This window comes from Cuculus canorus, chromosome 15 (genome assembly GCF_017976375.1).
Source record: "Cuculus canorus isolate bCucCan1 chromosome 15, bCucCan1.pri, whole genome shotgun sequence".
In the NCBI taxonomy this organism is placed as follows: domain Eukaryota; kingdom Metazoa; phylum Chordata; class Aves; order Cuculiformes; family Cuculidae; genus Cuculus; species Cuculus canorus.
In genome coordinates this window covers 12,982,491-13,006,805 of record NC_071415.1, presented here as the reverse complement: position 1 = coordinate 13,006,805, position 24,315 = coordinate 12,982,491, and the positions used below count along the sequence as shown (strand labels likewise).

General features: G+C 48.5%; 1 protein-coding gene across 2 annotated transcripts; it reads right to left on the bottom strand.

Moving 5' to 3' along the window:
- Positions 1-1,386: 1,386 nt before the first annotated feature.
- Positions 1,387-24,205, bottom strand: MICALL2 (MICAL like 2). Of its 2 annotated transcripts, none has more exons than XM_054080415.1 (17): positions 23,823-24,205; positions 17,314-17,362; positions 13,610-13,751; positions 10,998-11,149; positions 10,207-10,328; positions 9,373-10,044; positions 9,003-9,178; positions 8,065-8,140; positions 7,634-7,749; positions 6,977-7,129; positions 5,400-5,455; positions 4,977-5,100; positions 4,287-4,377; positions 3,839-3,912; positions 3,380-3,494; positions 3,001-3,047; positions 1,387-2,908 (listed from the first exon to the last, which is right to left on the bottom strand). In XM_054080415.1, the coding sequence occupies exons 1-17, from the start codon at positions 24,152-24,154 to the stop codon at positions 2,811-2,813; spliced, it is 2,595 nt and encodes an 864-aa protein (XP_053936390.1). In that variant the 5' UTR covers positions 24,155-24,205; the 3' UTR covers positions 1,387-2,810. The 2 variants fall into 2 exon arrangements, with proteins under 2 accessions (XP_053936390.1, XP_053936391.1); XM_054080416.1 differs by lacking the exon at positions 23,823-24,205 and adding an exon at positions 18,813-23,305.
- Positions 24,206-24,315: the final 110 nt, after the last annotated feature.

Below are 24,315 nucleotides of genomic sequence, written 5' to 3'. Positions count from 1 at the left end.
TACAGACAAGAGCTTGGGACTCTGGGCAGGATTTATTTGGATCACTACTCCACTATTTATCCGTGCATCTTTGGTGAAGAAATAGCTGAGATCAGTCTTGGAGTCAGCCTCACAGCAGCCCATAACCTCCTATTCCTGTCACCAGCAGGGAAGGTTGAAGGTTCTGTCTCACTCCTGTTCTCACTATTTCTCTATCAGGAGACCATTAAACCTTTCAAACCCACATAGCATTTCCAGGTGCGCCTTATATCCCCTACACCACAGTTACCATCTCCAACAGACTCCAGTTGGGAGAAGCAGCAGAGCTTTCCCTTGAAAACCTTTTCCAGGAGGCAAGCACATGGCTAGAGGGCATAACGAGTGCCTGCTTTCCGGCAGCAGTTGGCCTTCTCAGTAAAGCAAACCCTACAGCAGGTCATACCATGCACTCATTGCCACTGCAGGGCCCCAGGGCTGTAGTTTAAGCACCTCCTGATCATGTTCCTGTGTAGAGCCGTGTCCTGCCTGCCTTCAAGTTGGGCAAAGGTTAAACTGCCCTGTGTCTCCTGGAGAGGGAAGGACTGGATGACTTTAGACGATGCTGCCACTCCTGAATCCATACAGACTAAATAAACTTCTCTAGGCTGGAGAATCTGAGCCTGAAAAGATGAAAGCCCAGCAATAACGACAGCCTGAGACAGCTGTAGGAGGAGGACCCGATCATCAGGAAGAAGATTTCTCTCCTTCAGCAGAAGTGGTATCACCTCCCTCTGGCTCAGCTGGCAGCCATACAGGTAGGTTTAATTCTGGCTGCTAACGCCTAGGTCTGGAAGAAGGGCTCTCCTCCCTCCCCTCATGTCTACACACTGCCCCAGGAAAGAAAGAGCTTCCCCAAAAGCAGTCCAGGATGGCAAGACACAGCACAACAGCCCCTGTGATCAGCATGTCTCCCCAAACCCGCTTATTTTCCCCTCTGGGAGAGCACAGGCTAACACTGAGCAAAGAGTGTGGTGACAGTGCTTCCATCAGTGTTTTACCTGATGAAATCGTGGTTCAGCCATTCAGCTGACCAGTGCCACAGTAGTACTGTGGCAGAGCAAGCTCTACCTCTCATCTTCTCCCCCAGACTGCTGGCTAGGCTGGGAACCCACAAGGCTTGGGGATGTGTGATATTAAAGCAGCACTTATCTTAAGAGCTGGGAGGAGTACGACACAAACTAAATCAGAGTAACTCTCTGGCGCTACTGCTCTCCGAGGACCTGCAGCTGGTCTGGAAGCTCTGGGCATAGAATCCTCTCCATGCCAAGCTCCTGCTTCCACTCACAGCCCTGAGAGTGATGGTCAGTGCTTACAGCAACCAGGACAGCCCACACATAGCATACAGCACTCAAACTCTTGCTGGGACTCTGAAATTTGCACCAACAGTTCTTTATTGGACAAAAGCATATGCAGGCAGAGGGTGACCCACCACATGTACACACACAGGGCACACACTGTGGGCACCAGGAAGTCCCTCAGGCACTCGGTATCTCACCAAGCACACCCTGCAGTGCCCAGGGCAGCCTGCCTGGGACAGAGAGTCCCACTGCCACCTCGTGGGTAAGGGACGCATCGTCTCTGCCTTGCCAGAGGGCACAATGGGCAGCAAACCTCTTTCCTGCAAAATCCCGGGCCCTGCTAGAGAACAGGACCCAGAGGAACCTCAAGGTACCTGGCATGGAGTGTGGAAGGAAGCACAGTGAAGTCCATACATAGTCCAGAGCTAGAGGCATCATGAATTATTCTGATCTTTCCCTTCCTGTCTCCATCCCTGTTCCCCAGGTTGACTGGGAAGAGACGATGCTGCCATCCATGGCAGATGTCTGGCTGCAGTCACTCAGGACCCAGGACCTGCTGCGCTCTCCTAGTCCCACCAAGGTGAACTGCAGCACCCCTTGAGGGCGCTGGCTGTCCAGGAAAGGAGCCTCAGGAATGTTGGTCCCATGCAGAAGACTCATGAGTGAGGCTAATCCGTTAATGTCATTAATGTCCTTCTGCTTCCAGTTAGCAACAGGTTGTTAATAGGAGACCTGTTCATTTTCATCAAGATGGGCCACAGACAATAAAATCCTGCTTCACTGTGCAGCCAAAAAAATAAGAAAGCTACAAATCTCCCCCACAGAGGGAACGAAGCAGTGAGCACCTCTCATGGCTTTGAGAAACTACAGCACCTCACAAAAGGAGGTCTGGAAACAGCTCTATTCCTGAAACCCCTCCAAGTCTAGGACATCCCATCCCATATATGCAGAGGTGGTTCTGCTCTCTGCCTGCCCTGGCTGTAGAGTCTGCTGCTCCCGTTTGCACTGGCATAATAAAGGGGAGGCCCTTGATCTCTTGTGGCCCACATCACTTCCCGGTCTGTCTCCAATCGTGGCCAAAGAGCCACAGCAAACACAGAGAAGGAGGGACGGAGAGCTGCCTTTTCACAGAGCAGCGCAGTGTCCTCCCCCACTGGCATGAGCAGACCACCATGGGGCAACACGCAGTGCCACGCTCCTGCACTCAGGACTGTAAGGACCCAGGCACCGGATTGGCAAATCGAGCTCTGCCCTCCTGAGCTGAAGCCAGCTTTTGAGCTAGATCCAAAGAAGGAAAAGTCTTAAAAGTCAATCTTCCAGGTGTCCTTGGCCCAAGGCCAGAGGGGATACACACTGTCCCTTTGGTCCACAAACCTGCAGTCTCCATGTCAGAGTGGAAAAGCCTCATCACAGTCCTGCATGACTTCAGGAAAGCACCAGTGAGGAAGGAATACCCCTATGACATCCCACTCTGGACCACTGGGCAGGGGAACATCACTCCTGTGCTTTACTCTTATTTTTCTGCTTCCATATTTTGGACAAGCAGAACTTGTTCTTCTTCTTCTCCGTCTCCTGGCTCTCGAGAGATCCATCTGCAGGAGGTGAACCAGACACAGAGTAGGTTGAGATCCACAGCCCCAGTGCCACCCAGTGCTGCTCCATAAAGAGTAGAAAGGGCCCTTACCCAACCTCTGGATCATGTCTGCCAACATCTGGTCCTCCTCTTGCTCTCTGTGATGGAAGAGCATGGCATTAGAACACTTGTCTTTCATGACAAGGTGGTAGACACCAAAAACCATGCAAAGAGTATTCTTAGTCTCCCAGCCAGAAATTATTGACCTCCATAGCACATTCTTCTCAGAGTGCAGGAGGAAAAAAACCCAGACTGTGGCAGCCCAGTACAGCATTTAGGACAAGATGGTTGGTGATAAGTCACCGCTTACCTCTCATAAAGCAAAAGTCTGGATTACAGTCATTCACCTACCCCTACAGCCTGGGCAGCGGAAATACAATGGAAATCACCCCTGGTGTTGGCACATCTCCCACCATCCAAGTGCCCTCACCTGAGCCTGTCCTCATCCAGGCACTCCACAATGCTATTCCGATCATTGACAGTGTTTAGGTACGACTGCAGCAGCTCCTTCTCTCGCTCCTTCTCTCTGGCTGTCTTCAGTTCCTCTGCACAAGACAAGGGAAGCCTATCTCACAGCTACAGGCGAGTACATCCCCACTGTGGCTCCCACCTCTACCCTGCTCCAACAATTCCCTCTCGCAGGCCAAGATTTTATTATCCTCATGCTCAGGAGCACATCTCACATCCCCTCAGAAAGCAGAGGTGGGTTGGATGTTACAGGGTGTCTGCACCTGACAGCTTGACAGCACAGTCAGGAGACGCCTCACAGTCAAACTGCAGTCCCTGTCAGAGTCATCCAGATCTGAAGGACATCCCACGGATGGCAAACAGAGCAGAGGGCTCCATACTACCAGGGTCCAGCAGGACTCTAAGTGCAGCTGGTCCTTACCTGGCTTGCTCATGAGGCGTCGCAGCTCCGTCTCAATGTTCCACTGCTGCTCCTCCAGCTTCTGCTGTTTCATCCTGGCAAGAATCACAGAAGGGGTGAGCCCTTCCATGCCTCAGGGCTGGACCCTTCTCATATTCTGCTAAATCACCTCTGTGATGATCTCTCATTGCTGACCACCTGCATATAGGTGGCTTGAGGGACATCTTCTTCCATCACATTTGTAAGGTTTCCTTCCCGACAAAGTCAGCACAGACCCCAGGTGCTCATCGTTACTCAAAGGCCCATCAGCTAATACCTCAGGATGCTAGCAGTTCTAGAGACATCCTCAAGCCCTCCCTCATCCCACCAACTGGTATTATTTTTTGGGCTGCCATGTTGCCTGTTCTTCCCAGCTTATCACTCACAGGTGAAGTACACAAGCAGAGGGGCAAATTCTGGTTGTACTTACTTGTACATCAGTTCTGATTCCTGTCTGAGTAGCAGCTGTTTCTCATGGATCAGTTTGAACCAATCCACCATGAGGGCATCCTCAGACTCATCTGCAAAGGAGACAAAGATCAAGACTCCTTCAGAAGCTGCATATATTCAGTCTCTCTGGCTTAAGACAAACAATCTTGAGAGAGAGCCTAGGATAACCTGTATGAGCCACAGGCAACGTCAAATGAAAACACCTCACCTTCAGTACTCATGGGTACAAGGGAAAGGATGCAGATCAATCCCTGCATATTCAAGGAAGCTGCTTACGGATACTCTGCCACGGGGCACCCAGCTCATCTTCCATATGGCTGCCTCAACTCTACTGCTCTGAATGAACTCACTAAGCCCTGTGTAACTGGAGCCACTCATCACGGCCAGTCTGGCATAGGATCCAAAAGCCAGACCAACGGCAGCCTTCCATTCCCAGAACTCCCCGGTCTTCAGCCAAATAAACACAAGACCTCACTGAAACAATAGGTTAGGAGACAGCCATGGAGAGTTCAATATTCCCAAGGCTTTATCTTGCTAGACCAGGTAACTTTGGCAAACTGGTTTTCACACATAGCATGAGCTCCTAGAAATGGAGCCAAGAATGCTCAGGGGTAGAACATGAGCCTCACACCTCCCCACTGTAACACAGCTGGCCGTCAGCCTCCTTTACCTCCCTCACAGCCACGCAGCTGCTTCTCCAGGTCCACTCCTTTCAATTCCAGCTCATCCAGCTGCTTCTCGATGTCACACACCTTCTTCTGGATTTCCTCCTCAGGGAGGTAGTCCGGGTGCAGCTAGGAAAACAAATGTAGGACCAAAGACAACTTGTCAATCCACAAACATTCCCCCTCCTGAGACCACATCTACCAGATTTTTGTTGTGCTCTGTCTTATTTCAGCCTCTACTGTTCCCATGCATGGGAGGTAACTGGCAGTCTCTTGATCTTATCTCTGTCCCAGAGCCTTTCATCTCTTCCCTGGGAATTCAAATAAACCCTCCCAATAAGACAACCTCAGATATTTCCGGGCAAGCACTCCAGCAGGATAAACAGCAACCCCAGCTTGTGCCCGTTACACCTGGTTTCAAGCCATACCTTAGTTGGGGACACTGCTTCAGGGCTCTGGATGCTTTTCGGAACAGAGGGTTTAACTAAAAGGGGGAAAAAAAGAGAAATGCCACAACAAACTTTAAGTATTTAAAAATAAATATTTAAATAAATACGCCTGACTAAGGTGAGAGCTGTGTCCGCAGGACTGGGCACAGCCGGATCTACTCCTTGCTGCTGGACACTCAGATATCCTGCGGTCACAGGGTGCTGATTGCGTACCCAGGGCACAGGCACTCACCTAATCCAGGCATGATTTGGGAGCTTGTACCCAAGAATATTAACTTCTGTGTTCGGTCATTATCTTGTTAAAACTCAAGAGGTGTTTATTGTAGCATAAGTTACCCCTTACTATGCTTCTGAAGTACAAACCAGAAATATCGGGTTACTGCCACAGGAAACACCAAGATAGACTTTAAAATGTCCCTCTAGTGCTCTTGTACAAAGAAGTATCAGTAAATACTGATGAAACAAAGATGGTCCAGGGGATCTTAGCACAGGTCTCAGGAAACTAAGGTTCAATTCCTTTCACAAAACACTTCCTAGGTGAGAAGTCCCTCAGGCCCCACTACACAGCATTATTTAGGCCCCGGATACCTATTAAAATCAATCCTTAAGCAATGTGTGTTTGTTCCACTGTGCCTCTGATTCCTCTGCCCAACTGTGCTGCAAGGATAACTACAGAAGAGTGTGAGGTACTCGGATTCCCGAGGGGCTGGGCTGGATAATTACCACAGAGAGAGAACAGAGGCGTACATGGATGATGTGAGAGGAAGGAAAACTATAGTAAGAGCAGGGCTGTAAAAAAGGCAGCAGCAAGGCAGGCTCAGCACACACAAGGAGAAAGACAGGACAGACAGACTAGGGGGGGCCTCCTGAGAGTCTCTGGCAATGGTGCTGCCTCAGGAGAGCTCAAGGACAGCTCTCCAATTGTCCAGTCCTTTCTCTTGTGCATTTTCTAGGAAGACTGCACCACACTCAAGATTAAGGGCAGAAACGGTAGCTGACTGTTCACAACTGCGCAAAGGAGGAGAGATGCACAGTAGAGCTGTCGTTGAACATACTGGAGTAAGAAACTGGATTAAGGGTAGGGACAAACTGGTCAGAACTGGTCAGGACATCGTTGAAAGTCCAAGAAGCAGCAGACTTGGCTGCGGCTACAATGGGTCCTGCCAGCTGGAGTCTCTGGCTGACAGTTCTCTGCATTCCTTTCATTTCCCAAACCAACTTAGATGGAGAAATACAGCCATCAACTAGATCCCAGTTCCTCAAATTAGGAGATGGTCCTCTTCATAGCTCTTCATAGTCTAAAGAATGACAGGGCAGTGACCCTGACAAATCCCTATTCTACTTTCTTCCCTTCCCACTGAATTTGCTGGCCTGGCTGATTCCTACTTAGGCCAAGATAGCTAATAAAAATTAATGACACAGATTTTTCCCCTATGACAACAGCCATATGCTTCGCCACAGAAAACTTGGGGACACATCTCCCATACTGACCACTCAGGCTGTTCCCTGACAGTGTAGAGGAGAGAGTGCGTTTAAGCAGGCAGAAGAGATCTTACATGTGGCCACGCTTTTCTTCAGTTGATTGCCATCTTCTTTCAGATTCTTGGCAGAGCCCACAGGATCTTTCCAGGCTTGCTCTGAATTCTGACAGCTCCTGATAAGATCTGAGCTGGGGATCAACTTCTTCTTCGTAAATCCACCAGATGAAGCTGGATTAAAAAGCACAGACAAGGTTTAGGGCAAGAAATTTCAACCTGCAACTCATAAAATGCCCAGCATCTCTGGCACTCACCACCAGCCACCTCCACTTATAGTCCTAGTTCTCCTCTCTTGATGATAGCAAGCGGTGCAAGACCAAAGGAAACAGGAAGAAACCACCAATTATGAGGACGGAGTATGAGAGAAGGGTAGAGGAGAAGAATAAATGGTTGGGAATCATCACCAAGATTTATCAACATTATGCATTTATGCAAGAGAGAGCAAGCAAAATCTTGCTAGCTGTCCTGCAGAAGAAAGGTACTCTGTGAAGACTTAGACCCTCTCCTGGGGGAAGGATGACTCTCCAAACAATGGTACCACATGGCCAAAGCAGGTGCAGAGAGCTAAAATCTCTGAAAGCAAGGCATAACATGCTCCTCACATGTGCCTTGCAGCACCAATGCCTATCCCTTGCCTGACCAGCAAAATGAAGGCAAAGCTTATATCCTTCATACCGGAGTCCTGCTTTGCTGATGGGACAATTAATGCACTTGGCTTTGTCTCCTTTTGTGCTGGGCTCCCTGTTCCCACCTGGGAGTTATCAGTAGGTTTCTTAGAGCCACCTTGGTCTCTGCAAAGAAGAAAGACAAAGGTAGGAAACCTTCCCTCTTGCAGAATGGCCCACAGCAAGAGTTCTGGACATTCTGGGCTGGACCTCCATCTTGGGTGGTCATACCTTTCTAATGAGTCCAGCATTTGAAATAAGCTTTCCCTCCCCAGAAGTGAAAGCCTTTGCCTCTTCCATCAAATTGATGAAAACAAAAGCATTAAAACACAGAAGCTCTTCCCTCCTATGTGCACACAAACCTGCAGCAACAAACACAGCTGCAGATGTGGACATCCCCATTCACCTGTCACAGAGACCCACCGGCTCCAAGACACTCACTTGTTGGCTACAGGCTTCAACCGAGATCTCCACTCTGCTGGGCTCTCAGACTTTTCTTCACCAGCATCCCTGCTTCCTAAAGAAAGGAACATAACAAGATAAGATCAGAACCAATAAAAAGAAACAAGCCAGATTTGAGTGTTAGGAGGATCTTGGGAGATAAGCCATGCACTGGGTTAGATACTATGCTGTTACTGCAGCAAACTAGCATCAGTTCGACAAGTTTAACACTGACAGATTCACATAAAATGCTGGTAAATAACCTTAATGGCATTTTTGTCCCTTTCAGCTCAAATGCTTTTAAACCTACACAGCTACAGAGATACAGCTGCAGTGTAAATGAACAGGCATTTTCAACAGCAATATAACACAAACAGCTCAGATCTCGGAGACCAAAGCATGAGGCAGGAAGGAGGACAGACAAAAAACCCACAAGCTCACAGCAACCTGCTGTGAGAAGATACTGCTTCTGGCCCAAAAAACAGACAAGCCAACTGGAAGCGGTTGGGACACTGGATACCCCCAGAATACGATCCCTTGGCCCACTGCTCAGCCATCGTAGTAGAGATTCAGTTCAAAACAGACAAGGAGGCTGAGTGCATCCCAGTTACATCATGAAATTATCCTGAAGTTCTGGCAAGGTCTCCCATCTGGGAAAGTCTACTTAAGCCTCTGAAATCAACCATGACTCCAACATCTGATGACACCTAGTACAATTCCAAATACCTAGAGATCCTCAGAGAACTTGCCATGCTAGAAGTAGCAATTGCACAGGGACAAATGAAGGTGTGTTGAGCCTCAGAACTCAGAAAACCCTTTTGTGGTGGTACAGACAGAAAGTAGAGTCACTGACACATCCACTGTGCTGGTCGAAGAGAAAGGCATGAACTTGGCATGCTGTGTCCACGCAGAGCTGTGTGTGAATCACCCATCCTCACCTTTGATGCCTTTTGACTCTGGCTTGTGCACAGAGTCAACAGATTTGCTGGCAGTCTGGCTCTTGGGCAGAGGGTCTGTAATCTTCTCCGGTTTTAGTGGTCTGTACTCTGTTTTGTTGGACTGTGCTTTTGGAGCTTGACTCTGCCACTGAGAACTGGTGGGAGAAAACTTGCCACTGCAAAAAAGAACAACCTTTTGAAAGGACAGACATCTTTACTGGCCTCTGTTCCAAGGACCTGGATCAGTCTCTCCATGTGTCATTAAATCCCAGTCACAAAAGCAGTCAGGGAAAAGCGAAGAAAGATGCAAGGACTCCTCTGAGTTATTCCAAGGATCATTTTGGGTGTAAAAAGGAGAAAGAATACTTACCTGCTGGATGCTGAGGACCCAGTGGAATTTAGTCCTCCCAGCCTGCTTGGAGGGGTATTTGATCCAGCCAGAGCCTGTATAATACAGTTACGTGCCTGATCCTTCTCAGCATTCACTGGACTGATCTCAGCAGTGGTTCTGGCAGAGGCAGTTTTACCAGGACCATGGGAAGAAGGGACCTGGTTTTCAGTATCACAGGTTTTATTGCTGGAGGACTCTAATGACCGAAAAAAATTTTCTCGGGCTTGCTGCATTTTTGTTGTGGAGGTTGTCCAAAGAGGCCCTGAGGGGGTACCTCTGCAGTGATCTGTTTTATTTCCTAACGCGGTACCTTTGCAGTCATACGATTTATTTACAGTTGAAGAGGACCATGGAGTATTTACACTCTTGAAACCACAGCTTCCAGAAGATGAAACAGATGGCTTGGTTGAATTAGCAAGTCCTTCCTGGCTGGGTTTCTTCAACACCTGCTCTGGTTTCTTGGGTTCTGCTGCTTTCTGGAATGCCCTGGCAGTGGTAGGGGCTGGGGTGCTCTCAGGTTTGTTCCCAGTGCTACGGAGACCAGAGATCTGGATGTTGTCTGGCTGCTGGTGGCTCATACAGATGAACGTACCGGGCTCAGGCCCAGCTTTGTAGTTTCCAGGAAGAAGCACGTTCCAACACTGCCTGCATCTGTGGATAAGTAAGTCTCAGAAAACATCCTCCAGAGGACTCCTCCACTTGGAGGCCATCAAGACACATTGGAGAGTACAGGCTCTCCCCTCTAGTCCCAAAGGAACCAGGCTGCTGCCCTGTGACGCACAGGCCTGCTCCCCCAACTCTGAAGAGCTGTACCTGAAGCAGTTCCTGTGATAGAGCTTCCCATCGACCAAGTAGCGCTGCACCAGGTGTACGTGGCTCCCACAGATCCCACAGCTGCTGCTAGGGATATTCCCACTCTCTGCCAGGACCCCTTTCTGTGGGGAAATGCAGTGAGTGAACAGGCAGCACTGTGGCCCTGCATACAGCTACCAATCCCTAAAATAGGTGAGAATTCGATACGCACAGCAGCCTGGCTAGGACAGAGACGTGATATACAGAAAATCACAGCTCCTGCTAACCCATAGTTGATACAAAGTGGAACAGCCCTTGGCAGCACAGAGTAAGGGATACTTATTCCCACAAAGCCAGAAGATCAGGGTGTTTTGTCTGCCTGTGGGAAACTAGAGTTTGATGTCTCTGGTTTGAATCCGCCAAGAAAGGTCCTTTACTCTGGTCAGAGAGGAATTTGCCTTCTTCCATGTGTTTTCATCCCTCCTCTGCTTTGAAACTATTTCCAAGAATTTAATTAATGTTTTCTAGCAAAAATAATACATTCTGTTAAATATCTCCAGCCCCAAGATCTAGGGACAGTTCGGACATGTCCTAAGACCCTCACACCCTACTCACCACCAGATGAATTCCAGCTAGCTGACAGCTTCCTGGTGACTCCCCACCTGAACCTGTGCAGTAACCATACCTCTGGATTACATTCCCCATAACGAGCAGATTAACTCATACCACTAGGAGCCTTGAACCAGCATACTACTTCCTAGTTCCCTGAACAGAGTTAAGGTATAAAGGACATCCCAAAACCCATTTCTTACTGGGGAGGTTTCTTTTGGCTTAGCTCTGGCTGGTGGGTGGGCAGGAGTCACTTTTGGAGGCACTGGCTTAGGAAGCTCTGCAACAGCTTTCTTCCCAAGAGGCTGCTCCTGAGGTTCAGAGGAAGGACGCTTGATTCCAGCCATGCCTCCAACTAGAAGAAAGAAAGAAGGGAAGAGTTTAAGGTAATATCAGGAAACCCCTTGGGCTGAAGAGTCACAACATAAGAAGATCCAGAGGTACCTGATGGTTAACATGCAAACCATACAATGAGACATTGGTTTCCTTCACAAGCAGTTCTGTCAAGGAGTGAGGGGCAAGAGGCAACAAAGTGATTTTTACCAACATTCAGCTGAAACTGCTGATATTTTTCTTATCAGGAAATTAAAAAAATGAAAAAATATAAACCATCATCCATCAATGGTGTGAACAAGTCCTTGGGTTCGTACCTGGCCCACAGTTTGGCTGGAATTTATCACCACTGAAATAGGTACTGCTGTTGGGTATTACAGCTAAGGAACCGAAGCACAGGTTTGCTTTGTTCAAGCTGCTGTGCTCCAGACTTCTCACACACCCTGAACCTTCACTGCCGTGGGCATCCACCACACACCCCAGCTGGGACTCTCATGGAGCAAACAGGCTTGTTGAATGCAGAAATGGCCACTGAAAATGGGTAATTCTACAGAAACAGAGACTTGGAGGTGTCATGATGGTGCTGATGCAGAAACCAACAAGACTTGCCACAAGAATCCTGCAAATGCCCTTCCCTTGTTTCTTTGCAGATGAAAGAGAAACCCTCTAAATTCACAACAAATGGAGAAAAGAGAATCTCTAACACACTTCAGCCAAGCAAGGAATGATGCCTTGTGCCACAGTAAGTGCAGGGAGGCTTCCCTGAGAAATAAGTCTTCAGGCACAATTTTTATAGATGAGACTTCTCATCTGTCTCACAGGGATGTTATTTTTGTGCCACTTTCTATTCTGAATGAGATGTCTCTGTGTTCCTTGTGGGATAGCTGAGCCACAGATTCACTTTAAGAGTGAACAAATAAATGACCACCCGTCTGAAAAGAGATTATACCCTTTCCTGTAAATACAGAGGGAGTCTGGGCAGGGGGTAGGGAGCAGAGAGGAAGCACAGTTCCCAGCAGTCTTCTCTCAAGAAAGCTAGCTATCAAAATAAACACCCAGGGCTTTTACCACAGTGACCAGTGGACTGGTGACAGCCAACCCAGTAAATGGTTTAGACTAGGGCTGCCCCCTCACTTCCCACTTGCGTCATTTATCGAGTTCCCAAATCCCAACACAAAGATAGGTGGCTTCAGCTCTACTCTTCTGCAAATGTCTGACCTCAATAAAATATTTGCCACTCTCCCTCTCTGGCATTCTGCTTACTGCTTATTTCATGGCCCTGCTGGAGCCCATTCGAAGGGCATGACTGTGGTATTAGGACTCTGCCTGGTGTCAGAGGGCGCATTCCTGCCTGGGCTCACTTTCAGACACACACATTCATCCCAGCAACAGGAATGCAACCAGAGCATTTTGTGGGACACTAGAGAGTATAAAAATGCGCTGTGCTTGATGACGTGGTCGGTAAGATGCTGTGGGGGAGGAGGTAGAGACCCCAGATTGACCCAGATTCCCACCACTTGGCACAAACATGATGGAATTTGTTTGACTTCAATCACAATGGCTTTAAAACAAGAAATAAAACATGAAGAGGGGAGAGAGAAGAGGTTGTGGTTGGGAGAGAAGCACTCCTGAATGTGTAAAGAGGTGGAGAAGGGGAAGAGTTTAGACATTAAAGGCAGCTCTCAGAGTGAATTGTGCTGTCTTTTCAATATGTAGGACATTTTTCATACATATCTGTCTTCTCCATCTAGATTCACCTTAGCCATCTAAGTCATTCATGTCCCATTTTCTAAAGTTTCCTCTGGAGGAACCTGTGAAATTGGTTTATCGTATTATTTCATTTTGTATGAGCTTACAGCCAAATATAAACGAAGTCTACAGTAATGCTCCTGTGAGCCCAGATAAACTCTCCAGTATGTGAACATAATGCCTTGGCAGCTCTGTGGCCTGTTTTATGTTTGAAAGAATTGCTATCACTATTCTGCCAGTTATGGGGTCATTTTCTTCTACTTCTTTATATCCGTACTGCTGTACTGTACAAACCCTGCCATGGATGCTGTTCCATCAGCACAGCCTCACAGATAAGCTCAGCCTTGTTAGGCTCTGTGTTCTCATCAGCCCTCCAAGTGTGGAAAGGACTGGAACAGGGATGGAGATTAGTTGAAAACCACAAAGGGGAACTTTCACTGTTCCTGTCTGGCTGAACGACAATAAATTCTAGGTTGAATGATAATAAATTCTAGGTTGAATGTTGAATTTTAAGGCATTAGTTCTAGGACAAGGCACAGCCCTGTGCCTTTCCAACAGCACTGGTGCTACTGTCGGCCAGTGTGTGAAGAGTTCAGATGCTCCATTGAAACAGCCTTGGTACCAAAAGGCCTCTGTGCAGTCTATTTTGCTTTTCCAAGCCTGTTAGGAGGCAAGGGAAAGCAGAAAATTAAGCCCCAATCCTTCCCATCCCTCCAGGTAATATGATACTTACTAGGAGACCGTCCATGGAAGTAGTTATAATACTGGGAAACATAGGTGAGGATGCTCAGCCTGTCTGGTACCCTCAGAGCAACCATATCCTCTGCATCCAGCAAGGCTGGAATCCCCAGCTCCTCCTCCGCAATTCGAAATGCCTAGACAAGAAGGAAGAAAAAAAGGAGGTCTTGTCCAGCCCAGACAGCAAAGCTGCTCCTCATAAGAAATACAAAACTTCACTACAAACAGCCCCACTTGAATAAAAACTTTCCTGGGGAACAGCTGCCCCAGCTTAACTCCTACACCGTACAGCCGTTATAGGAACCAACGGAGTCATGGCTTCCAGCCACTGTGTTGAGAAATTCAGGCAGGGAGCCAAAAATCTGGCCTGGCAAGCTGGCTGTAGCTCACTGGACAGGAACTCACCTGGGCTTGCCCTGCTCTTCCACGAGCCTGCCTCTATCTGAATACGCACAGCTGCGGAGAGTGATGCCTGGCAGAAGGGGCTCTGTCAGTTCAGGCTGGCAGACTCGTTTCCAGGCTTCCAGCCCAACCTGGAGCACTCCCCAACTAACAGTGTGCTGGTAGGTGTTTGCAGGCAGCTTTCTATCTCCGAGTGCTGTGCAAATGTTAATGCTTCCCGCCTACTGCCTGCTCTTCCCCATCTGAAAAAGGGGAAATCTCCAGCTGCAGGAGGGAGGTTCTCTCTCCCAGACCAGAGAGAGGGAAGAAAGGAATAAAACAGAACAATTCCTGACACCTATCTCCCTTCCAGCTTAACTTTTTTCACACTAACACATATTTGGGGCAAATATTCCTCCTTGTGGTGCCTTCTGCTTTGAAACTGCAGGATCAAAATCAGATAAAGGAGGGAAAAGCTATTTTCTTTTGCCTCTGAACAAGAGCCTTTACTATAGGACAAAAAAATTGCAACATCCATAAAGTAACTTTGCCCTTGCTCAGCTCAGAGCAGAGCTTTTACTAGGGACTTTCTCCAGCCCTCTTTCTTCCTTTTCCCCTGTCTTTTGGAGCACTCTGCTTGAAATGCCCTCACAGCCACGGAAAACAGCATTTGCAGGAGTGAAGGCACAGTGAAGGCTACTGCAGAACCCCACAGTGAAAGTGTTAAAGAAAGACTTGAATATATTAAAACCCTCCACATCTGACCTCTGGCACGGACACACAACAGTGTGGGTGTACAAGCCAGCTATGACTGTTTAGAAGAAACAAAGAGCCATTATTTTTTAGCAAAACAATTACCATTTTTTCCATTGGGTATCCCAGTAAAAATGTAACTGAGCTGAGATTAAGCACACTTTCAGCTAGTTTCCTCTGGCTGTGTCATCCCGGCTGCCAGCCAAGCCTGGCACTCGCCTGTCTCATAACCTGGTACTTAATATATTCTTTGGAGCATTCCCTATTGCACTCTGGCTGCACAACTGGTCTGACCAGTGGAGTTTTCTTGCTGGGCATTCCTAATGTGCAGTCTAGCGGGAATGCAGACCATGCCACCTCCTGCCAGATGGTGCTATCTGAGACCAGGGCAACAGGCACAGAACAAGTGCAAGGGGCTGCCTGGACCACAGAGAGGAGGGGGTGTTATGCACACAGCTGTTTTGGCCAGAATCGGGTGGGCAGTGCAGAGAGCAGCATTAGGAAGTAGCATCCCCTGCATCTATAGCATCCTCGTGTTTCTGGGAATTGCTGTTGCCTGGAAATGCAACAAGTTCACCCTGTAACATGGCCCAGTTGCCCCTTTCTACCTGCCTGCCCAGGCTAGGCTTTAGAGAAGCAACACATTATTTCTGCATAATGTTTTTGATCAGTGCGGCTCCAAGTGCTTTACAAAGGAGGTAAGTGCCACTTCCACTGAGGAGGCAGCAATACCCTTGAGGCTATCTGAGCCAGCCAGTCTCAGCTTTGCTCGGCCACTGCTGTATCTGCTATACCATGCCAACATCCCTTAGCACTGAAAGAACTGTATCCAAGGCCTCTAGAAACCTTTCTCCTCTTCACGCATTTTCAAAATCTTCAGAAAGAAAAAACGCCACTAACTGAAATTTTCCTAGGGTTTAGGGTTGGTTTTTTGGCACTTGAGAAGTGACACATTCTTTTTTGGCAGAAGACCTTATATGGCAAATTGCAGCCTGGACAAGATATTTTTAGTTGAATAATGCAGCCCCTGAAAAGAAGTTATTGAATAGTGAGGCATCGAGGAGGGTCTGAACAGTAGCTGAAGAACAGAGCTGGGAGAAATCAGACCCATTCATACCCCAATGGCAGCTGAAGGAAGAAAGTGTAGGAGCTACTACAGAGAGCAGTCCAAGGGGGAGGCCAGCACAGGAGCTCAGAGGGAGATGGAGGGATCAAACCCACTCACGGCACAGCCAAGGCAGCAGGATACCAGCAGTGAACGGGCAACACAAACAAGTCATTCTACAGCAAGTGGAAAAAGGAAGAAAAAGCAAAATAAAGGGCATAAAATAAACTAAGAAATGGAAGGAGGAAAGGGTAGGGAACACAGGCTGTGACAAAGGATGGAGCAACTCTTTTTATGAAAGGCACAAAGAAGCTTTTCATTAATAGAAGCAGAGGAGGCAGCTCATACAGCTCATTTCCCAGAGAAAAACAAAGTCACCAGCAGAGCAGACACCAGCAGCCTGGCTGGGGACGGAGCAATGCTCAGCACTCAGCCAGGATGACTGTCCATGGTGAAGAGGCCCCGATGCCTGCCAAGTACCAAACCTCAAGAGCAAAACCAGTCAGTATGAATCTCATCTAGAGGAGAGGAACAAGGTGGGCTGAATCCCAGAGGGTGTGAACAACTGCTCACATACTGCACCCCCAACATGAGAAGAGAAGGGGTCCCCTACAGGCACTGTGAACACAGCTGGGGCTAAAGGGAAACAGAAGCTGAGGAGCGTAGGGAGGCGAGTTTAGCTCTCCCGGAGGTAAGGACCACCTCAGTGGGATCACTGTGTCAGAGGATGTCATTCCTCCAGCCTGGACAACAGTAAGCTGCTGTGGTTCATTCACATCCTGAGCTCCTGCCAAGCAGTCATGAAGCTGCATGGAACGATGCCAAAGGAAGAGAAGCATTTTAATCCACTGCCTCTCTCTTTGTGAGGGAGAGAGAGAGGGAGGAAAAAAAAATCCTTCATTGGAGCACTACATTCAAGCTTGGATCCAGTGCAGGAGGCCGTTGGGCTGGCCTGCCCAACTTCTGCTTTCTTCATGGCGAGAATAAGAGAAATACAAATCCCACCCTGGAGAGAGGTGTCCAGGCAGGATGGGGCTTAATGACATCTCCCCATAGAAGCAGCCTTCATCCCCTGCACTGGGAACAAGCCGAAGTTGAGGGAGACTTCATGCACTTCATCTCTCACATCAGCTATCTCCCAGCTCCTGCTCCATTCCTCATCCATACCAGTGTCTTGACCTTCATCACCTCTGTCCAAGTTCCTGGAGCCAGAGGACACACTGGACACAGGCATCGCTGTGCAGCCAGTAAAGCAATGTGAGCAGTCTGAGAATGCTTTCAAGCAGCCAAACAAGCCTGGACACTACCATCCAAATCAGAAGGTTGGATGTGTTTAGAATAAGTCAAAGGATTGGAACACGGCACACTCAGCACACTGCATCTTACAGGGCTGCTAAGCCACACAAGCAAAGCACGAGGTCATAGACTAGACCAAAAGTAAAAGATTAAAAGTCACTTACCAACTTGTTGTTCTCATATACATTTTCTTTACTGAGGGAGTCGAAGTTTCTGAAATGGAGAAAGAGAAAAATCTTCATGTTGGTGATGTAGACCAAGCTGCTTCACTTCCAACTTCTCAAACCTCTCTCAGCCGCACTGGCTTGGGGAACAGAGCACCTCCTCTGACCCTGCCTCTCAGAGATGCTCCAGTGGGAGCAGCATGGTAGATGCCCTCCAAGACAGTCATGGAAGTGCTCCAGTTCCCAGGACAGAGACATGCAGAAGAGCCACCAGGCACAGCCATCTCCCTGCAGGAAGCACAACACATCTTTGGCACGTCTACCTTCGCAGGGCTGACTCCTGCAGACTCCCACGGACAGGACGTGCTGAAGCCAAAACATCCCGTGCAGATTCACAGGTTTTACTGAGAAAGCCAGAAGCAACCTCTAACTTATGGAGAGCGTTTTTTTCCCCCCTACTAAAAGCTTTGCTCCTCCCTCTCCCACCTCTGAAAAACACACCCAATGCCCGCCAGTCAGAAGGCCATCACCCTCTCCCTGGAAGGACTGTCCAAACAGCCACATTCATGCTTTTCTCCTGTCTTGCAAATTGTCTCCAGACAGAGAGATCTCAGCTCCAAGGAGGTGTGGATACCTCAGACACTGCAGGTATTGCATGCTTCTCCAGTGTGCCCATATCCTCCACTGGTTCCACCAGCACACAAGTTCTGGTTTCAAATTCTCTTCTCTTTTCTGGCATAGCTCCACAAAACCAGCACCGGATATCTGTCTGGGAAATACCTCTGCCCACAACACAATACTGTGGCTGACAATACTAATGTCTCCCGTAGAAATCTTATTCCCCTTTCCCTAGGGCTGTCACCTTTGATTTGTAATCATGACCAATAACTGAAAAGTAAGAAACGATTACTGTTTGCAGTTACAAGCCAAAGTCAACAATCCTCCTTCCTTTCTGCTGTTCCTGGACATCACCTCCCTTTCCCCCTCTCCGCAGATTTGCTCTCCCACTCTCTGGTCCAATTCAGATGCCACCTCTCTCCACCCTGTGCTGGGAACTCAGAAACTGGGATCTGGCAGGACAGGCAAGAAAGCACGGGGGAGAGTGAGTTTGTGCTATTTCAAGTAAAGCCACAACACAGCATGCTTTCTCACTCAGAGCAGAGCATGTCCCTTGCTTAGGAAACACTCGCATCAGCTTCGTTGTAAACTGGCTGTCATTTGCTAAACAGGGAACACAAACCTAACTGTTGGCCGGGAGCCCTGCTCTCCAACCCTGCTTCCTCCTTCTGCCCAGGCAAGCAGGCAGGGTCAATCCCTTTCTGATAACCCAGTTTCACTTTACAGTCCCTGTATCCGCTGGCACAGAGCTAAGCAAAAGGCTGGTATCAAAGAGGATATTCTCGCTGATAAACACAACAGGCTACAGTAACAACTTTGCATTTTTGTATGCAGCATGTCCATAACGGATGCGGACCTACCCTTGTTAGCCAGTTCCTTACCTCTGAAAGCAGCCAGGATAACTGTGAAAACCAGGGCAAAGCTGGCTGGCAACAACCTATTCATGAGATAAACACATGATCTGTATCGCAGCAGGGGAAGTTCTTCCATGACTTGGAACAGTAAGGAGCAAGCCAGGTTCTTTATCTACTTAGTACAGAAAGTAGAGCATTACATTATAAATAAGAGAGGCTCCTTCAAAGACGTTTGTCCATCATGCTGCAGCCTATGCCTCCTCTCTGCTTCCCACATCTGGTATTGCTACGTGGGATAAAGACAGAATGAACAACAGTTAAGACCCAAAGGTCAAACTCTCCCAGGAAGTACATAAAGACAACGTACACCCCACCTCTAAACCATACATTATTTCCCGTGCAAAATAAAGGAACTCGCTAAGGTTTTTCTTCAAGCAGTGCTCCGTCCTGGAGATTTCCCTTCCCTGAGACAATGGATTAAAAAAAACAACAAAAATAATCACAAGCCAAAAATGTTTCAGTAAAACAATAGCTACAATCATCCTGTTTTACATAAGGCACAAAAATCAGCTTCTTTAAGTGCCAGCTGAAGCAGATAACTGCAGCTCTCTGCCCTCACTCCCAGTTCTGCTCCCAAATAAAGCCTCTGTAGCAGGGACTACCTGAACAAAGGAAAACACCTGCAACAGCAAAAGGGAGCTTTTATCTTGCTCAGTCATTCTGACATTCAAGATATAACATACTAGATTTATCTATTTATTGTCAGTCAGTGCCTGTTGCTCTCTTGCCGAATACTGTTTGTTGTGTTTGTGTGTGCGCAGCTTCACACTGCGTGGCACATAACAGAGACTTAAAAATCCAAATATCTAATGACAAATGTCTGAAATCCCCTTCCATTCCCCAAGGGAGAATGTAAACAACCAAGTCACTGGTCATGTCACAAGCCTCCTGCCCTCCCAGCATCACTCCTTCCCTGGTTAGTCAGGTGAACTGCTTGCATGCAATATTTCTTTTGGAAATTGATCTTGCTGGTGCATCTGCTATCTTAGAATATCAAAGCTCTCTGGACCAATGTAATCCTAAGAAAGCAAAGCTAATACAAATGAAGAAGTAGGAGTTCTCCTCTGAGAAAACAGGCAACCGAATTAATTGGAAGAGGTGAGAAATATAAATCTGACCCAAGAGAGAGCCTCCAGCACTGGAAACAAATCGGAGTGGAGTTCACTAGCACAGGAATAGAAGGGAAGTTTTTAGCTCCCCCTCAAAATCCTTCTCTTAGCAGAAGTGGCCAAACATTTCTCATGCCCACAAATCACTGACTGCTCCAGATGCACAGACCCAGCGCTCGCAAAGCACTCCACAGTCCTTTGCAGATGTGTTTCCTTAGGAGGAATCTCTGCTGCTGCTTGAAGCACTAACTCATTTGGAAACTTTACCTTGGAACACAATGAGCAAACAAAGTCCCAGCGCCACGATGGCCTCAAAAAGCTTCTACCTCTCAGCACTGTTGTACTACTTCCTTTAGAGATAAGATATGTTCAGTCAAAAGGATCACTGAAAAAGAGTGAAACACCCTTTGCCTGCTCACAGTCCTTGAACAGAAGGATCAAACCCAGTGTGCTCTGCTGGAAACAAGATCTTTCAGCTGAGCTCTTTCTGGATGTGCGAAAAACCTGGGGAGAGGGGACAGGCTGGAAATCCCAGCTGCAAGATGTCCATACCTTATCCTCTCCTCAGTAATGCCTGCTCCACACTGCTCTGGTCTGGCTGGTGAGCTGCAGCGTTCTCTGGGGGCAACCAACAACAGATGAGACCCTTGACCTTCCTCATCCTATCCTGCAAACCACAGCCCCACGGAGGTCAAGCACTGCTCCATCTCAGCCTTTTGCTAAAGAGATGAAGACAGCAGGGCCCTTCCTGTCCATACTGGCAACTGTCAGCCTCATCCTGCCCCACTGAGCCTACAGAAGCCCAGGAAATGCTGCTGCAGGAATGAGCACTCACTGCTGCTCAGCTCTCAAGGAGGATTTCACAACCAGTCCATTCCCAGAACACAGAGCTGAACACCAGCTCAGTCTGGGAAAGAGCAACATCCCGGACAAAAAGAATGAGTTTAATCAAAACCTTTCCTTGACATCTGGCATTAATATCTGAGCAAGTGTGCACAGCTCCCCTGCTTCTTCCAATTCATTTATCAGGCCACAGCCACTAAACTTGTGGCCAGAGCTTCCACAGTCATCACCACCACATGCGGCTGCTGACCTCAGCTTCCCATCATGCTGCCATGAGGCTTCACGTCCCTCTGATGAAAAGAGAATCAGGGTTCCACAATAATCCCATAAAATGGACTGTGACCTGCCTGACACAATGTGTGTGCCTGGCTGAGGCTGGCTATGAAGCACTCTTCAGCTGGGGCAACAGAGAAATGAATTTCCACGGTAATTCAGCATGCATCTCCACTCCCCATCCTTGGGTGAGTGGGAAGTGAGTGGGAAATGCATTTCTAATTTTACACAGCCTGCCCTGTTCACCAATAACATACCAACAACATCAGCCAAGTTTGAGAGAAGTTATCACATTTTCCATATGTTTTCCAGCAAGGAAACAGGAAGGGAAGAGAGACCCCTACCAGCCTGTCCTCTGAGGCACGTACACCACAAATGATTATGACCATGTTTTGTAATTGCTTTTAGTTTTTCTGGGAATGTCTCAGGCTCCTGAAATGAGAAATCCCCTGCACTCAGCCCAAGAATGTCATTTGTGTAAACCAAGATGGAAAACACACTGTTGCAAAACTGTGATGCCGTGACTGAACCATGTTCTGTAAATGATTTATACATCAGAGCTGCTGCAAACACACAGAGTGCTCCAAACACCAAATAAAACTTTCCTAGTTTTATTTTCAATATCATGCTTTTAATCTTCAACTAGGACCTTTGCTAGAAGCCAGAGGAGAAGCTCAGGATAAACCACTTCAGGCTCCTGGGAAGCAGGAGTCACAGCCACATGCACACCCAGCTGCGCTTCTGTGCCACCAACACTCAGAGAACCTTTTAGAGAGACGTGGAGAATTTGCACAAGTATCCAGCCCCAGGATCTGACACATGACACCTGGCCGCCAATCACTTGAAAGCATAATTTCCTTCTAGTAGGACTTCGCTCAGCTCAAGGATACACCTGGTGCCTTCCTGCATTACATCACTGACACCGATGAGGGAGGTCACTGACAAAATCTTCTCTTACTCTAACCTTCAGGCAGTCTTTGCTGAGCTGGTCTGAGTCAGAAAGAGCTTCCGTAAGGTCGTGAATAAAGCCAGGCAGAATTTCCATCGTAAAAGAAAATGAATGGGAAGAGAGAGATGCCACAAGGAACATTTTCCCTCTTCAGCACAGGAGAATCTATTTAAGATACGTCTATCCATAACCCTTAACGCACAGTTCAGGGATTATGAACAACCCACTAAACTGGTCAACAGGATTATTCCAGCTCTCAAGCCACCGAGCCCCTGTGTACACCCATGCTCTGGATGGGCCAGCTGCAGAGTCGGTCAGGAAGTGATCATGGTCCCTCCACAAGTACCTCCTGGCCACATCAACCTTTCTGCCCTGGTATTTTCTATCCTTGGGACTGTGAATCAAAGGAAGGAAAGGGAATATCTGAAGTCATGTGGATGTGACAGTATGTCAGGAAGCCATACACAACAACGAGCAACACCATGGTGACTGCCCAAGCACTGGGGACTACAGATAAAGCGTGCCTGAAGCTCCTGCACTAACCTCCCTCTGCTCAAGCCTGCTCCTGCCTCTTCCAAGTTTCAAGACAACAGAGGCAAAAGAGAGACCAATCTTCTCCTTGGGCTTTGACTAGAAGTGAAACACCTGCAAAAGAAGTTTCCACTCCAAAACCCAAGCAGCAAGCTGTCCTGGGAGCATGAGTTAAAAAGCAGAATTCAAGGAACAGGAAGAAAACTAAACTATAGAAAACCCAGACGGGTCCTCTACCAGCTGCACACATCTGCCTGGGAGAGACTTAATGCTTAAATCAACGCCCTAGGGCAATCTTTGTGCTACTCCCTTGCCTTGACCTCCCTCTGCAATCCCCTCACCTCAAAGTCCAAAGAGCTAGAAGTTTAACAACAAAAAAAATCAACTTGGAAGCAGGATCTACATCTCTCTTCAGCGATCCACCTTCCCAGATGTTAACACTTGGGCAGAGACAGGTCAAAACCTCCAGGGGCACCAGCAAGGCGTGGAAAGCACTTTGCCTCCCACAGACAGAGCTCTCCAAGGAAAAACGAGTGATGTGTGGGAATCCAGTGGTTGCTGGGCCCTGCCCTTCTATTGTATTTTGTTTAAATAGCCCTCGCCTCCGGACTCGTGAGCAGCTCAGTGAGGAGAGCCCAGCCTAAGCAAATAGGAACGGCGAAGAAGGAAACATTTCCCCAAAAATTAGTGCCTGAACTTGTCCTGCAGTGGAAAAGACGCGTCTAAAACACTTATGATTCAGCCACAGATGGGAGAAAGGAGGGAAAAGGGAAAACATAAGGGGGGAGGAGGTAAAGCTTAAGGGGGAGAAGGAAAACCATAAGGGTGGAAAGGAAAACCATAAGGGGGGGGAAGGAAAATTATGTGGGGAGGGAAGGACAAGTATGAGGGGGAAAAGGACAAGCATGAGAGGGGAAGGAAAAGCAGGAGGAGGGAAAGAAAAGTAGGTGGGGGGAAGGAAAAACACAAGGGGAGGGAAGAAAAACATAAAGGGGCGAAGGCAAAACATAAGGAGGGTAAAGGAAAAACGTTAAGAGGGGAAAGGAAAAACATAAGGGGGAAAGGAAAAATGTAAGCAGGAAGGAAAAGCATGAGGGGGAAGGAAAAGCACAAGGAAGGAAGGAAGGAAAAGCACATGGAAGGAGGGAAAAGCATGGAGGGGAAGGAAAAGCATGGGGGGGAAGGAAAAATGGAAGAGGGGGAAAGGAAAACCATAAGGAGGGGGAAGGAAAAGCGTAGCGGGGCAGAAGCCGGTGGGTGGCGGTCGCTCACAGCAGGTCGGGGCGGTGGCGGTGCAGGATGGCGCAGAAGGCGAGCCCGTCGCGGAACGAGGTGGTCATGTTGGTGATGCTGACATCGCGGTAGCCCTCGCACTGCTGCCGGCACCACAGCTGCAGGTTCTGGATGGCCGACATCGCCGCGGGCCCCGCTCGGCAGGCGAGGGGCGGGGAAGCAGCGCGGCCCGGGCAGCGGCGCTCCGCCCTCCGCGGGGACAGGCGGGGCCGGGCGGGAAAGCACCTGTGGGGGCGCCGCCACACAGCAGCGCGGGGCGGCACCGGCACGGCCAGGGGCAGTTCTGTCATCGCCAGGGACAGCCACACCATCGCCAGAGCAGCACCACCATCGCCAGGGGCAGCCACACCATCGCCAGGGGCAGCCACACCATCGCCAGGGGCAGCACCACCATCGCCAGAGCAGCATCACCATCACCAGCGGCAGCATCACCATCGCCAGAGCAGCTCCACCATCACCAGGAGCAGTCACA